The sequence below is a fragment of the Schistocerca americana genome, chromosome 2 (assembly GCF_021461395.2).
Source record: "Schistocerca americana isolate TAMUIC-IGC-003095 chromosome 2, iqSchAmer2.1, whole genome shotgun sequence".
In the NCBI taxonomy this organism is placed as follows: Eukaryota; Metazoa; Arthropoda; class Insecta; order Orthoptera; family Acrididae; genus Schistocerca; species Schistocerca americana.
Genome location: NC_060120.1, coordinates 73864594 through 73881790, shown reverse-complemented (window position 1 = coordinate 73881790; position 17197 = coordinate 73864594). Strand labels below are relative to the sequence as shown.

Genomic DNA, 17197 nt, shown 5'->3' with positions numbered 1-17197 from the left:
ATCAGATCCTGGGGCTTTCCCGCCATTCATCTTCTTCACAGCTATTTCCATTTCTTCCCGTGTAATTTGTCCTAATTCTGCTTCCCAACTGCTCTCAGTTTCTCCATTATTTGCTGTCTCCTCGTGTGCCTGCTCCTCAGCGTTTAACAGTTTCTTAAAAAGTTCTTTCCAGAAATCTTTTATATTTCCTGCATATTCATCCACAGTACCATCCTCTGTTTCCATCTTTACTAGTACTTCAGAAGCCTTCCTTTTATTTTTCATCATTTTATAGAACATATTCTTATTGCTCTTCACATCTTCTTCAAGTTTTTTTTGTAAACTCTTGCCATGCCTTTTTATTTGCTGTTTCAACTATTTCTTTGCACTTCTTCTTTTCCTGTATGTATCTTTTATGGTCCTCATTATTTTTAGTTTTCCATCACTTTCTTCATGCTTCATTGTTCTTCTAACTGCTTGGATTGTGGTATCATACCACCAACTTGTCTATCTTACTTTTTTCTTTCCAAATGTTCTACCACTTACTTTTGTGCTGCTTCAACTAAAGTGTCTTTTTCTACGTCGCAGAAAACTTCTTTTGGAAATTTTTGCGTGATTAACTCTCTATACTTCTCAGCACTTTCACTCCCCTTCAGTTTCCAATCCCGTATCCTCATCACTTTCTTCCGTTTTCTAATTTTCACACACTGATTCATTTTTCATTCTCCCACCAGTAATACATGGTCTCCATCTGCACCCACACTTGAAATTACCTTCACATTTGTTACTTTCTCTCCCCATTTCCTATCTACTAGAATATAATCACTTGCACTCTTGCTTCTTACATCCCAACTGTATCTGGTGATAACATGACTTTCTCTCTTCACAAACAAGCTGTTTGTTATTTTCATTCCATTCCTCTGGCACAAATCCAGGAGTCTTTCCCCTTCTTCACTTCTGCCTCCATATCCAAAACATCCCAACACTTGCTCAAATCCCTTTCTGTCTTTGCCTACCTGTGCATTAAAATGTCCCGTCAGTATATTAGCGTCCGCTCCCGGTAGCTGAGTGGTCAGTGCGAGAATGTTAATCCTAAGGGCCCGGGTTCGATTCCCGGCTGAGTCGCAGATTTTCTCTGCTCAGGGACTGGATGTTGTGTTGTCCTAATCATCATCATTTCATCCCCATCGACTCGCAACTCGCCGAAGTGGCGTCAAATCGAAAGAGTTGCACCAGGCGAACGGTCTACCCGACGGGACGCTCTAGTCACACGACATTACATTTATATATTAGCACTCTCTATATGGTTCTCTAACTCATTTTCAAAGTCCATATTCTCTTCTTCGCTGCATCCCAATTGAGGCGCATAAATCAGAATAACTTTTAGTGTTTCTTTTTGGAATCTCAGGTTTAAGATTATGATCCTGTCTGATATATATCTCACACTTTCAATACAGTTTTGTACATTCTTGTTCACCATTTCTTCCAAACCTGTTATTTCCACTCCAGTACAGTTTTCCTCCTCCTCCCAAATTCTTCTCATCTTTTCCCTTCCACTTCGTTTCGTTTAATCTCAAAATATCTAACTTTCTCCCTGTTAGTACATCTGTCATTTCTTCTATTTTTCCATTGAGGATTAATATATTAAGGGTGCCAATATTTAGGCTATTTTTTTAGTCCATTTGATTCATCTTCTTGTACTGATGAATATCCTCAGGATTCCCATCGTTCCCAGGAGTACTTGAAGAAGCAATGGAGTCAAATCGTGAGTGGTTCGTTCCGAGGTTCGTCTGTGTTTTGAAAGCAATGTATGAAGCCTTTCCTACTGGCTTTCCAGACCTAACGCAAGAAAGGATTTTCTGTTGGGGTTGTCTCCCTTAGCCTTTGGAGTTTCTCCTCCACCACGAGGCAGTGGTTCCCTTCTCATTTAATCCCCAGAAAGGAGGGTTGCCTCATCTGCCAGCTACGCCGTTCCGAAGTATTTCTTCTCCGCCGTCGCTGCGATTACGGTCTTCACCAGTAACGCTGGGCAAGGGTTCCGTGTTATACCCCACGGGATTGGATCCCTGCCTGAACTCAACCATCTTATCACTCTGGCCTGTTGAAGTGTAGGATGCCCATCCCCGCGACGTGGACGCCCCAGACGGAAATTACCCCACTAGAGGAATAGGGAAGGGGACCCAACCACCCTGGAGCCGGGTTAATGATAGTGTATGGCGCCACCATCAAATGGTTCAAATGGCTCTGAGCTCTATGGGACTTAACTTCTGAGGTCGTCAGTCCCCTGGACTAAAGAACTACTTAAACATAACTAACCTAAGGACATCACACACATCCATTCCCGAAGCAGGATTCGAAACTGGGACTGTAGTGGTCGCGCAGTTCCAGACTGTAGCGCCTAGAACCGCTCGGCCACTCCGGCCGGCACACCACAATCAATGGCTTTAATAGCTGTATAAAATTGAATATAATGGAATTATTTTAAGCATTTAGTAATAGCTGTATAAAACGAAATGCTTAAAATAATTCCATTAAATAGCAGTGAAAAGACGTAAGTCATACAGCCTTTAGAATATTTTTCAAGAAAGCTTTTCACGTACTAGTTTAGAATAATTCGCCTCATTAAAGATTAGTCAGGTGAAGACACGTAAATAGTACCGTACGTGATCTTTAGTAGCTTCACAAAGTGAATTCATTCTTTGAAGCAACGAAATAATATTGTATTACTGTTCGCCGCGAACGTTCTGTCTTAACACTATTTAAAATAACCTCTTGAATAGAGACTTTTATTTACATGCATTTCCAAATTTCGATTTCAGCTCGGGATGGAGTCCATGTTTAATCCAGCCAAAGCGAACTTCTCTGGCATCGTCGATGAGAAGTTTGTAGTAAGCAAGGTCCTGCACAAAGCGTTCATAGAGGTCAACGAGAATGGCACCGAAGCGGCAGCCGCAACAGGTGGGTGATTTCAAAACTTAATGTTCACCAACTACGAGGACTGATAAACTACACTTCCATGCGGAAAGCCTGAAGTTACTTTTACATTTGCCGATAACTGTCTGTCTAATATAACACGCTGTGCAAAAGCGTCGTACTCCTGTAGAACACTTCGGCTTAATTTCTTCAGTTATGTCATTCAGCTTTCATAATTTTATATCTTCTCTGAGTACTCTGTGTCATATTAGCCTCAGCTTAACCTCAAACAGTAATTAGGATCTGTAGTTAACTTAAGTTGTACGTTTTATCTTAACATACAAGCCTGACACACAATACCACTGCCGTTGTTTCGTAAAATTGTTCTATATCGTTCCTTGTTTTGCTTCGTGAGTAATTCGGATTGTACCACATGTGTGATGATATATGTATCCGATTTGTTGCTTGCGGGAAAGTGCTCTACCAACTGAGCTACCCGCGAAAGGCAAAGGTCCCGAGTTCGAGTCTCGGCCCGGCACACAGTTTTAATCTGCCAGGAAGTTTCATATCAGTGCACACTCTGCTGCAGAGTGAAAATCTCTTTTGGGAAGAGAGAACAGATTGGCTGGAGTAGAAGAATGCCTAGAGGCAGGGACGTGCACCTTCGGCATTGTTCTTCTTTCTAGTGATGGATGACGCAATGACCAAATTGGCATAAGCAATTGGTGAAGAATAGATGAAAGCAACGGTTGTTACGTTTTCTTTTTTTCGACCTTCCTTAGTTGCTAAAAAATTCATGGAGGTATGTTCTGTCTTCGCATATATATATACACAGGGTGTTTCAAAAATGACCGGTATATTTGAAACGGCAATAAAAACTAAACGAGCAGCGATAGAAATACACCGTTTGTTGCAATATGCTTGGGGCAACAGTACATTTTCAGGCGGACAAACTTTCGAAATTACAGTAGTTACAATTTTCAACAACAGATGGCGCTGCAAGTGATGTGACAGATATAGAAGACAACGCAGTCTGTGGGTGCGCCATTCTGTACGTCGTCTTTCTGCTGTAAGCGTGTGCTGTTCACAACGTGCAAGTGTGCTGTAGACAACATGGTTTATTCCTTAGAACAGAGGATTTTTCTGGTGTTGGAATTCCACCGCCTAGAACACAGTGTTGTTGCAACAAGACGAAGTTTTCAACGGAGGTTTAATGTAACCAAAGGACCGAAAAGCGATACAATAAAGGATCTGTTTGAAAAATTTCAACGGACTGGGAACGTGACGGATGAACGTGCTGGAAAGGTAGGGCGACCGCGTACGGCAACCAAGAGGGCAACGCGCAGCTAGTGCAGCAGGTGATCCAACAGCGGCCTCGGGTTTTCGTTCGCCGTGTTGCAGCTGCGGTCCAAATGACGCCAACGTCCACGTATCGTCTCATGCGCCAGAGTTTACACCTCTATCCATACAAAATTCAAATGCGGCAACCCCTCAGCGCCGCTACCATTGCTGCACGAGAGACATTCGCTAACGATATAGTGCACAGGATTGATGACGGTGATATGCATGTGGGCAGCATTTGGTTTACTGACAAAGCTTATTTTTACCTGGACGGCTTCGTCAATAAACAGAACTGGCGCATATGGGGAACCGAAAAGCCCCATGTTGCAGTCCCATCGTCCCTGCATCCTCAAAAAGTACTGGTCTGGGACGCCATTTCTTCCAAAGAAATCATTGGCCCATTTTTCAGATCCGAAATGATTACTGCATCACGTTATCTGGACATTCTTCGTGAATTTGTGGCGGTACAAACTGCCTTAGACGACACTGCGAACACCTCGTGGTTTATGCAAGATGGTGCCCGGCCACATCGCACGGCCGACGTCTTTAATTTCCTGAATGAATATTTCGATGATCGTGTGATTGCTTTGGGATATCCGAAACATACAGGAGGCGGCGTGGATTGGCCTCCCTATTCGCCAGACATGAACCCCTGTGACTTCTTTCTGTGGGGACACTTGAAAGACCAGGTGTACCGCCAGAATCCAGAAACAATTGAACAGCTGAAGCAGTACATCTCATCTGCATGTGAAGCCATTCCGCCAGACACGTTGTCAAAGGTTCCGGTAATTTCATTCAGAGACTACGCCATATTATTGCTACGCATGGTGGATATGTGGAAAATATCGTACTATAGAGTTTCCCAGACCGCAGCGCCATCTGTTGTTGAAAATTGTAACTACTGTAATTTCGAAAGTTTGTCTGCCTGAAAATGTACTGTTGTCCCAAGCATATTGCAACAAACGGTGTATTTCTATCGCTGCTCGTTTAGTTTTTATTGCCGTTTCAAATATACCGGTCATTTTTGAAACACCCTGTATATATATATATATATATATATATATATATATATATATATATATATATATATATATAGGGTGAGTCACCTAACATTACCGCTGGATATATTTCGTAAACCACATCAAATACTGACGAATCGATTCCACAGACCGAACGTGAGGAGAGGGGCTAGTGTAATTGGTTACTACAAACCATAAAAAAAATGCACGGAAGTATGTTTTTTAACACAAACCTACGTTTTTTTAAATGGAACCCCGTTAGTTTTGTTAGCACATCTGAACATATAATCAAATACGTAATCAGTGCCGTTTGTTGCATTGTAAAATGTTAATTCTATCCGGAGATATTGTGACCTAAAGTTACGCTTGAGTACCACTCTTCCGCTGTTCGATCGTGTGTATCGGAGAGCACCGAATTACGTAGGGATCCAAAGGCAACGGTGATGGTCCTTAGGTACAGAAGAGACTTGAAGAGCACATTACGTCCACATGCTAACACCTTTTTATTGTTTTCACTCACGCACATGTACATTACGATGAGGGGTGAGGTACACGTACAGACGTGGTAAACGTTTTCGATTACGGAGTGGAATAGAGTGTGTCCCGACATGTCAGGCCAATAGATGTTCAATGTGGTGGCCATCATTTGCTGCACACAATTGCAATCTCTGGCGTAATGAATGTTGTACACGCCGCAGTAGATCTGGTGTAATGTCGCCGCAGGCTGCCACAATACGTTGTTTCATATCCTCTGGGGTTGTAGGCACATCACGGTACACATTCTCCTTTAACTTACCCCACATAAAGAAGTCCAGAGGAGTAAGATCAGGAGAACGGGCTGGCCAATTTATGCGTCCTCCGCGTCCTATGAAACGCCCGTCGAACATCCTGTCAAGGGTCAGCCTAATGTTAATTGCGGAATGTGCAGGTGCACCATCATGCTGATACCACATACGTCGACGCGTTTGCAGTGGGACATTTTCGAGCAACGTTGGCAGATCATTCTGTAGAAACGCGATGTATGTTGCAGCTGTTTGGGAACCTGCAATCAAGTGGGGACAATGTTTCAAGCGTCAACTTTAGGTTACAATATCTCCGGATGTAATTAACATTTTACAATGCAACAAACGGCACTGATTACGTATTTGTTTATATGTTCAGATGTGCTAACAAAACTAACGTGGTTCCATTTAAAAAAACGTAGGTTTGTGTTAAAAAACATACTTCCGTGCATTTTTCTGTGGTTTGTATTAAACAATTATACTAGCCCCTCTCCTCACGTTCGGTCTGTGGAATCGGTTCGTCAGTATTTGATGTGTTTTACGAAATATATCCAGCGGTAATGTTAGGTGACTCACCCTGTATGTACTTTAGAGTTAGTAGTGCAAAATATGTTACGTTTTCTCATGTTTTTCTCTTGTGTTTCAGATTAGAAACAACTTTTGTAGCACAAGTTTTGTGAAATTAAATTATCGTTTTGTGTTACGATTTCCAATGTTGTTAGTCCGTGTCCCCATACCCCAGATGGCCGATTTCCAACATTGTTTCACCCATACTTATTATAACACTTCACTTACGATTTTCATTGTGTGTTCAACGTGCGTGTTTTACAGTGTGTAGTGTGTTTACCTTTCGACATTGGTTTGTGTTGTGCTTGTCATTTGATATTTTCATTTGTTATGTCTGTGTGTGTGAATGTGTCTGTCTATGTGTTTTGTTATGCGTGAATGTGTCATTCCTTGTGAGACTGCTTTTTTTTTAAAAAAAAATGTGTATTTGCTATTCTATGTGTTGATATGTGTTTCTAGCTTAAATTATACCGTTTCCTTCAGTCAGTCATGCCATGAGTGTAACTGTTTTGTGTTTCTGGTTGTCAGCTGTAGTGTCTGCGGGGTTCTGTGGCGTTTGTGTTCTCTGCATGTTTACAATTTTCTTTAGCTGTGTTTTGATTTTTTGGTTGAGTCTTTGCACTATATAGGTGTTACAACTATTGTTTGTGGCTATGAGCTGTATTGTTTGTAATTCTTCTTCATAGTTTTCTTTGCTGAGTAGGATGTTATTTAGTCTGCGTTATGTGTTTCTTTTTTTTCTCTTTTTAATGTAGCCTGTATGATTGTATCTGGGGCTGTTGGCTTCCTGAATAAGTCAAATATGCGCTAATTGCTGTCTCCCTTTTTGGCATATCCAAGAAATGTACTAGCTTTTGTGATTCTGTTTCCATGTATACTGTTTATGTCTGTATGAAGTTTATCTGTTTTTTCTGTTCGTTCATCCACCGTACCATCCGCATATTTGTACCAGTAAACAATTTTGTATATTTCTTTGCGGTGACTGTATCGAAGATCGCGTTTTCTATATGGCTGACGAATATGTTTGCAATTGATCCTGATATTGGGCCCGCATCTCGTGGTCGTGCGGTAGCGTTCTCGCTTCCCACGCCCGGGTTCCCGGGTTCGATTCCCGGCGGGGTCAGGGATTTTCTCTGCCTCGTGATGGCTGGGTGTTGTGTGCTGTCCTTAGGTTAGTTAGGTTTAAGTAGTTCTAAGTTCTAGGGGACTGATGACCATAGATGTTAAGTCCCATAGTGCTCAGAGCCATTTTTTTGATCCTGATATTGGGGATCCCATTGGAAGGCCACCTTTTTGTAAATAAACATCCTTTCCAAATCGGAAGTCATTTTTTGATGTGATTACTTTAAGGGCTTTGGTTATTCCATTAACACAACACAAAGAATGGCAAATACACACACAAACACATGCACACACACAAACATACACACACACAAAGAATAACGCTTCCACACATTTTTTAAAGAAAACAGGAATGACACATTTACACACAACATAACACACAAGCAGACACATACACATACAGACAAAAACAAAACAAATAAAATATCCAACCACATGCACAACACAAACGAATTACGAAAAATAAACACCCAGCGACAGTTGGCAACACAACAAATTGCAAACACACACATACTGAACCCACAAAGAAAAGTGAAAGTTTGCAGGTCTTCACACGTGGAATAGCAACACTGGAAATCGTAACACCAAAAGGCAATTTAACTTCACGAAACTTGTGCTACAAAAGTTCTGCCTTATCTGTAAAACAAGAGAAAACATGAAAAATGTAACTTTGGAAGTAGAAGCATGTGAACAGACCACTGAAGATGCTTCACAAAAGAAAGAAGCGAAACGCGTATGACAAAAAACAAACTATCATTTAGTTGCAAGATGGAACATAACTCCACGAAAGCGACGGTGTTTGCAGAGGATTTGATGATTTGCAGAAACTAGAAGGAGATAGTGCAGGGGCAGTTGGACGTTTGGCAACAAACAGGACAAGGATATCGGATGAAATTTAGCATACGTAAGTGTGAAATGATTATCTCAACAAAGAAGAAGAATTGGGGGTGAGGACGTCTGAGAAAATTGGACAGCTTCAGGTATCTGGAAACCTTAGTACTGGAAAATGGAAGAAGCGATAAAGAAATAAATGAGTGAGGAAGAGAAGTAGAGCATTCTGGGAGATTATTAGCAGCCTGATACGCAGCAAGGATGTCCTGCAAAACAATAAAATGGTTATGTATCGGGTGTAGTCTGTTCCAGTCTCGATGTGTACCTCGGAGATGTGAATAATGAAAGGAAGAGACAGAAGCAAAATGAAATAGGAGAGTGAAATTCTTGAGAAACAGTATTGGAGTGACGAAAACGGAAAGGTTAAAGAATGAAGAGTGTCAGAGAAGGAGAAGAAGATACCGAGAACGATATATGAGGTGAAAGGCAAGGTAAACGTATGAAGAGGAAGACCAAGAGACTGGTGGTTAAAAAGAGTGAATAGCTGCGTGCCACAGACTGCAGCGAGGTGGAGACGGAAGGATGGTGGTAAGACAGAAGACGATGGACAAGTTTGTTTCGAATTTTCATGGAAAATGTTGGTTGACAACGGTTGCGGATGGAAGGGTGCCGAAGCCTCAGCAGATAAGAATTCGCACCAATGTCCTGTATAGAATCACATACCTCGCTCAAGGAGAGAAACTATTGTTGTACTGTCTCTGAGTTGAGGTCAAAAAGGTCGGCGGCCTTGTATGCGAGAGCCGTAGGCTTGTATGCCAGCACAAGGTTTGAGCCTCTCCTCATTTCTCCGTGATCATCATCATCATCATCACCACCACCATTATCCTAAACTCAAATACAACCTGCCGGCCTGGTGTGGCCGAGCGGTTCTAGGCGCTTCAGTCCGGTGCCGCGTGACCGCTACGGTTGCAGGTTCGAATCCTGCCTCGGGCATGGATGTGTGTGATGTCCTTAGGTTAGTTAGGTTTAAGTAGTTCTAAGTTCTATGGGATTGATGACCTCAGAAATTAAGTCCCATAGTGCTCAGAGCTATTTGAACCATTTTTGGAGTTACTGGAATACATCACCACTGTGTGAGTAGAATGTGTTGTACTAGACTCAAACCCCGAATATTGCGTTTCGTGAGCAACGCTCTTTCTATCTCCCACTGTCTGAGTGCCCTGGATATGCTGTTTTACACTTGCGTGCGAGTAAAAGTGGTAGGACTGTCACCTCGGACAGAGAAAGTAATGCCTGTTCCTGCTGTTGCAGTTCTCGTGGCGCTTGGTGCAGGCGCTCCTCGGTTTCCGCCACCACCACACGTCATCTTCAAGGCCGACCACCCCTTCTTGTTCTTCATTATGGATGACGTCACCCCTACGATTTTTTTCGCGGGACGAGTTGCGACACCTTCTGCATAATTAGTGAGGTGTCAGAATATATAAGTTTAATTTCTTATGATCCTGAAACCTGTAGAAACAATTGGTGAAATTTCTGTTTTTCTTAGTGTTGAAATCTGGCTGAAAAAAGGTATTTAATAAAATGTGTTTTCATACCCGAAGAATGTACAATATTTCTATTTAAACTAAGAACAGTAGTCAACACAAGTAAAACTTTTGTTTTCTAACTTACATCCCCTAAATAGCGGTAATTTCTGAATTCTGGAAAAAAAGTGTTTCAATCCAAAGGACGATGGTAAAATTCCCAATGGGAGTCAGATTTTGAAATTATTTACTACTCTCTTTGCGATGATAATACACGTTACAACGTTTTCTAATTTGCTCTAAACACAAACATAATTACAGGCTTGTAATCATGAGTGGGTTCCGCCATAAATTGGTCGTCGTTAGAAACTTTGGGTGAGACATCTTATGCTGGGTGTCAGAATATGCGTCACCATATGTTCTCATGAAAGAAATAAGAAATAATAATAGAATTATCTATGCATGTAAATCACTGTTGTTAATGGACATAATGTCGTTCTTTCGATTCAGAAACTTGATGCAGACTCGAAGCGTTATAGTTGCTCCATGCAGTTAGCACAATATCGAATTTGACGTTTTTTGTATAATCGTTTTTATAACGCATCGCCTCGTTAAACAGATGGTTAATGCCGCTGCCTTCGGAGCGAAAGAACGCGGTTCAGTTCCTGTTAACTCCTAAGATTTTTTTCTGAGATGGAGAGGTCAAGTGCTTCAGTACAGAAGCAGCACCACCAATTGGATTTATCTGCAAAAATAACGTCTGTAGGGATTAGCGACATGATAATCACATGTGCCACGATCTTTATCGCTTCTCCTAAGGTAGCAGTTGACCAGTCGGAACAGAACTTTATGTCCTCCATGTTGGAGTGTTTTTGTGAGGAAACTGCGACTGTTTTGACAATAAAAGTTCAAATAAAACAAATTTATCTTGGGTCAGTGGGGTCAGTCCTTTTTGGTCAGTTTTTGGGTCAGTCTTTTTTTTCTCCCACGACGCGTTTTGACAGTTTATCCCTGATCTTCAGGTGGAAAACAGCATATCTTGTTACCTGTATACCAGCTGAATGCAGCTAGTAGTATTTTTTTCTTTTATTTTGCTACGAAAAGTATAACAAGCACTTGTTGTCATATGGCACTAAGATCATACATTGGAAATGGTGATGGAGCTACTTACAGGCTGTTCCAGTGCACAGAACTCTTCAGTTCGTTATAAAATAAAATCATCATTGACTTGATTTATCACACAGAAACCAGTAATATAAACACACCAAAGGTTGTAGTGATGTAAAGATACGATACTTCGCCTCACAGAGCATTCATAGCTAGTTCACACTGTGTATAAGAGATATATATAGCAATTATATAATTATTTCTTTCCTTACAACATCTTGTTAAAGTACTGTATTGCAATATGTGTGACAGGAACATAAAATGAAATAGATAAACTAAGTACATACATATATATAAATGACTTAGTTATGAATATACTGTGTCTCTAAAGTACTTTGGGATTATTTATTTTTCTTTAATAACTGACTCAGGAAGTAGAAGATAGAAAGAGTTACAATGCATCATCTAGTACACCTACAAAACTCTTAAAAACTCTGTTGGAAATGAAAATTTCCAGCTCTTCATAAATGTTGAGTTTGTGACTTTTTTTCATTTTGTGAAGTTATATTAGATTGTCCTCTATGTTGTCAAATGAATGTCCTGTGTCCTGAATGTGTGTAACTATGACTGATTTGTTGGGTGTGTTATATCTAAAGGCATTAATGTGTTCTCTGAATCTAGTTTGAAAGCTCCGTCTGGTCTGACCTACATAGTGTACAGGGCGTTGACTGCATTTTATTTTGTATGCACCTAAGTTGGAGAATTTATCTTTATTGGTTTCTGTATTGTGTGGCAGTTTATTACCTAATTTATTGTTTGTGGAGAAAGCAACTCTTACAATATATGGTCTCAACACATTAGCAGGTTTTTGTAAAGCGATAACAAAGTAGGGAAAGCATACTGCTCTGGTGTCTGTCTGTTTGTTGTTCTTATTTATGTTTCTCTCTATTCCTTTCTTAACTTTCTTAGATATTTTCTCAATGTGTGTACGTTGAGAACCATTTGCAGCTGCTATCTGTTTGATGGCTTCAGTTTCATATTGGAGCCTGTCTTTGCTTAATGGCATTGTGTCTGCTCTGTGCAACATGGATCTATAGACTGCTAATTTGGGTGTGTGTGGGTGGCATGGACTAATCTAAAGTGGCAAAAATGTCAAACTTTAGGTTAAGCCTGATTTAGAAATGTTCCTAATGTAGTATGTTTTCGAAAACATAGGGAGCATTAAAATATTTTCCAAAGTACGTGCTACAGATATTTTGTTTTCTTAACTTGAAAAACGGAGAAATTTATGAATGAGAAACAAAATGCAAAATGTTATTCCATATTTGTACCACTTCCTCTCTCTCTCTCTCTCTCTCTCTCTATATATATATATATATCACTGCCATGTATTTTACAGTTTATCTATTTTATTTTTTTTAGTCACTGTCATATATTTTACAGTCCAATAGTTTTAATAAGATGTTGTAAAGATAGAAATAATATCTCTGATCCACAGTGTAAATTAGCTATGAATGATCTCCAAGATAAAGTACCATATCTTTACAGTGCTATAAACTTTGGTCTGTTTATATTAGTGGTTCGTGTTTCTGCATGAAAAATCAAGTCAAAAATGTTCATTTATAACGAACTGCAGGGTTCTGTAAAGTGAAAAAGATTGTAAGTAATTCTATGACCATTTCAGAGGTATGCATAGGGAATGAAGTCCTCTGTGACTATAATTAGAGTCCAGTATGTAACTTCCACTCAGCAACAGAGTGCTCACTGACGTGATTCGCCAATTACAACTGTGGTAGACCATATGACCCATGCGCTTTCTTTCATTAAAAGAAAGAATACCATCTGGTCAGATCACTTCGCGGTACTTGCCTATTTTTTACATATAGTTTTGCTTTTTGTAATGTCTAACAATAAACTATGCATAATCAGAACTTGGATATTCCGTTAGTCGTGTTGCTGGTGTCTAATATCGACACCACTGGACTGATCCTCACGCGATATTCATTTTAAAAAAACTTGTTTTTAAGTGTACCGCCTACACCTTTAGGTAATTAACCTGTATCGGTATGTATATGCCCAACAGAGACTGTAAACTATCATTTGTTACACAAGGTTTTTTATTAAGGCTAAATTGTGTCCCTAAATACGTCAAAAGGGTGATGGGATAGTGACTGTAATTTAACTTTGTGACCAGGTGAGACACGTATGTTATGAAAGGAAAAGTTGCTGTATGGTCTATTGTTTATTATAAATTGTCACTCAAAACGAGTGAAATAATTGCGCTGAAGTATAAACGAACATGTTTAATAATATCCCATTCACTGACAAATTATCACAAGAACATGAAATAGTTACAAATAACTAATTCGAGGGGAGATTCAAGACAAGGAACCGATAGGTAGGCTACTACACTATTAGCACACTGATTTGTTTCCGCGATCTGACCACAGTGATTGCCAAAATTTGAGTTCGTGGAACGATGCATGCCAGAAGGACGTCATCCTCCTATTCATTAACACTCTAACCCTTAGTGAATATATTGCGACCTGTACACGCCTAAGCCAATGGCAGATATTACCAATCGGTTTAACAGCGTTGTGTGTTGTCCGCTAATGTCGGCGTCCACTGTGGACGATGCCTGTGAATCGCGAAAAGCTGCCTGACGTTAACTTTACTTCAAGTTCCAGTTTGATCTGCAAAGTGAAACGAGCACTTCTCACACCGCATTCTGCGAGCGGAATTCCCAGTGGTTCTTTCGCTATCTGCAGTCGAAAAATGGCTCTGAGCACTGTGGGACTTAACTTCTAAGGTCATCAGTCCCCTAGAACCTAGAACTACTTAAACCTAACTAACCTAAGGACAACACGCACATCCATGCCCGAGGCAGGATTCGAACCTGCGACCGTAGCGGTCTCGCGGTTCCAGATTGTAGCGCCTAGAACCGCTCGGCCACATTGGCCGGCTATCTGCAGTCGAAGAGCCACTTTAGTTCCTTCTGTTTTCCCTCGTCACACTCGCCCCTTCTTCTAGAGTCAATTCTAGCCTCTTACGAGCAGTCATGCAATCACAAGACTCAATTCTCGTGGAGCATTCTCCTGCTTCTCAATATTTTTCCGAAACTGCTACGTCAAACCAGGCAGACTAATGAAATTTCCTCATTTTCGCGCACAGAGACCTACAGCTAAAGAAAGGAACGTGTTTCAGCTTTGCTTCAAAGGAACGCCTTAGCATGTTTCCCACGATTCACCAAAGATTCGTATCTGCTTTATATGCATGAGGTGCCAGCTACAAGTATTTTTGGGCAGAAAAAGTGGAAGACTCACACTTATAGAATCTTCACACCTTGCCTGCCTTGTTCTGCCGAGAGCCTGGAGCCATAAATACCTGTAGCTTTCACGGAGCCTGCGTAGCGTCCACCGGTATGTTGCTCTTCTATCGGCAGACTGGCGCCGTCTTCTCTGCAGTCTCCGCCCAAGGCTCATTGTTGCCCGCCTTCCGGGACCTTTACTGTACTTCACAACGTCCGCACCGCAGAAAAACACTTCAGGAACATGGGAGCGGCTGTCATCACATGCAGAATTTCAACAACTGCGATAACTGCTGTCAGTATTGTGTCGGCTCGCGACGGGCGTCAGCTCACCCTGTCCAGTACACACAACAGCCTTAGCCGAACGCTGTCCTACCTGGCATCGGCGTCACTTCTGCAACCTGCGTTAAGTTAATGGTGCTCGTCGTGATGCTTTGATCTGTTGTCTGTGTGTGAGACTCCCAGCCCCGCCAAACGCAGTTCTCAAGAAATAAAACACCTACAAGTACTTCATGTATCCGCGATCACTATCGTATAACCTTTGATGAAAATAAAGGAATACACTATTTTCAGATCAATTTAATTCAGTCTACATATCACACTATATAATTTGCATCTCAAATGTCGATAGTGGAAACTTCGAAGAAACCGTCAGTTTCACCGTCTTTGAAGTTGCTTGAGTAGGAATAAAATGATGTTGCGTTCATTAATGGTAACACTAATCGTGTCCTGTAAATTGACTCGTTCCACATCACTTCGATCATCTATGAAACAAGTAACTCACTATTTAATCAAATATTCATTTGTAGTGACTAATTACAAATAGTTGGCACAACTGTTACACATGCAGAAACGGAGCAGAAACTGGGTCCAATAAGTGCAGCGCAGACTTTTAAAGCATTTATTAAGTAAAAAAAAAATTAAATAAAATTTCAAAACAATGTGAAATTTAAGCACTTCTTTGAACATTTAGTCATATCTTTACCAGCGCAGTTAGCGTCTATATACACAGTTGTTGTTGTTGTGGTTTTCAGTTCTGAGACTGCTTTGATCCAGCTCTCCATGCTACTCTATCCTGTGCAAGCTCCTTCATCTCCCAGTACCTACTGCAACCTACATCCTTCTGAATCTGCTAAGTGTATTCATCTCTTGGTCTCCCACTACGATTTTTACCCTCCGCGCTGCCCTCCAATACTAAACTGGTGATCCCTTGATGCCTCAGAACATGTATTCCCAACCGATCCCTTCATCTAGTCAAGTTGTGCCGCAAACTCCCCTTCTCCCCTATTCTATTCAATACCTCCTCATTAGTTATGTGATCTACCCATCTAATCTTCAGCATCCTGCTGTAGCACCTCATTTCGAAAGTTTCTATTCTCTTCTTGTCTGAACTATTTATCATCCACGTTTCACTTCCATACACGGCTACACTCTACATCTACGTCTACATGATTACTCTGCAATTCACATTTAAGTGCTTGGCAGAGGGTTCATCGAACCACAATCATACTATCTCTCTACCATTCCACTCCCGAACAGCGCGCGGTAAAAACGAACACCTAAACCTTTCTGTTCGAGCTCTGATTTCTCTTATTTTATTTTGATGATCATTCCTACCTATGTAGGTTGGGCTCAACAAAATATTTTCGCATTCGGAAGAGAAAGTTGGTGACTGAAATTTCGTAAATAGATCTCGCCGCGACGAAAAACGTCTTTGCTTTAATGATTTACATCCCAACTCGCGTCTCATATCTGCCACACTCTCTCCCCTATTACGTGATAATACTAAACGAGCTGCCCTTCTTTGCACCCTTTCGGTGTCCTCCGTCAATCCCACCTGGTAAGGATCCCACACCGCGCAGCAATATTCTAACAGAGGACGAATGAGTGTAGTGTAAGCTGTCTCTTTAGTGGACTTGTTGCATCTTCTAAGTGTCCTGCCAATGAAACGCAACCTTTGGCTTGCCTTCCCCACAATATTATCTATGAGGTCTTTCCAACTGAAGTTGTTCGTAATTTTAACACCCTGGTACTTAGTTGAGTTGACAGCCTTGAGAATTGTACTATTTATCGAGTAATCGAATTCCAACGGATTTCTTTTGGAACTCATGTGGATCACCTCACACTGTTCGTTATTTAGCGTCAACTGCCACCTGCCACACCATGCAGCAATCTTTTCTAAATCGCTTTGCAACTGATACTGGTCTTCGGATGACCTTACTAGACGGTAAATTACAGCATCATCTGCGAACAACCTAAGAGAACTGCTCAGTTCGTCACCCAGGTCATTTATATAGATCAGGAACAGCAGAGGTCCCAGGACGCTTCCCTGGGGAACACCTGATATCACTTCAGTTTTACTCGATGATTTGCCGTCTATTACTACGAACTGCGACTTTCCTGACAGGAAATCACGATCCAGTCGCACAACTGAGACGATACCCCATAGGCCCGCAGCTTGATTAGAAGTCGCTTGTGAGGAACGGTGTCAAAAGCTTTCCGGAAATCTAGAAATACGGAATCAACTTGAAATCCCCTGTCGATAGCGGCCATTACTTCGTGCGAATAAAGAGCTAGCTGCGTTGCACAAGAACGATGTTCTCTGAAACCATGCTGATTGCGTATCAACAGATCGTTCCCTTCGAGGTGATTCATAATGTTTGAATACAGCATATGCTCCAAAACCCTACTGCAAACCGATGTCAA

At 41.2% G+C, this 17197-nt stretch overlaps 1 protein-coding gene across 6 annotated transcripts in view; it reads left to right on the top strand.

Moving 5' to 3' along the window:
• LOC124594427 (leukocyte elastase inhibitor-like) overlaps nt 1-17197 on the top strand; it is a 153513-nt gene that overhangs the window by 78179 nt on the left and 58137 nt on the right. For 3 of the 6 annotated variants that reach the window (XM_047132802.1, XM_047132800.1, XM_047132801.1), the window contains exon 7: nt 2799-2937. In XM_047132802.1, coding sequence (XP_046988758.1) covers nt 2799-2937 — 139 coding nt within the window. Of the gene's footprint in view, nt 1-2798; nt 2938-9865; nt 10158-17197 lie in introns of those variants that run through there. The other 3 variants (XM_047132798.1, XM_047132803.1, XM_047132799.1) reach the window with 2 other exon arrangements.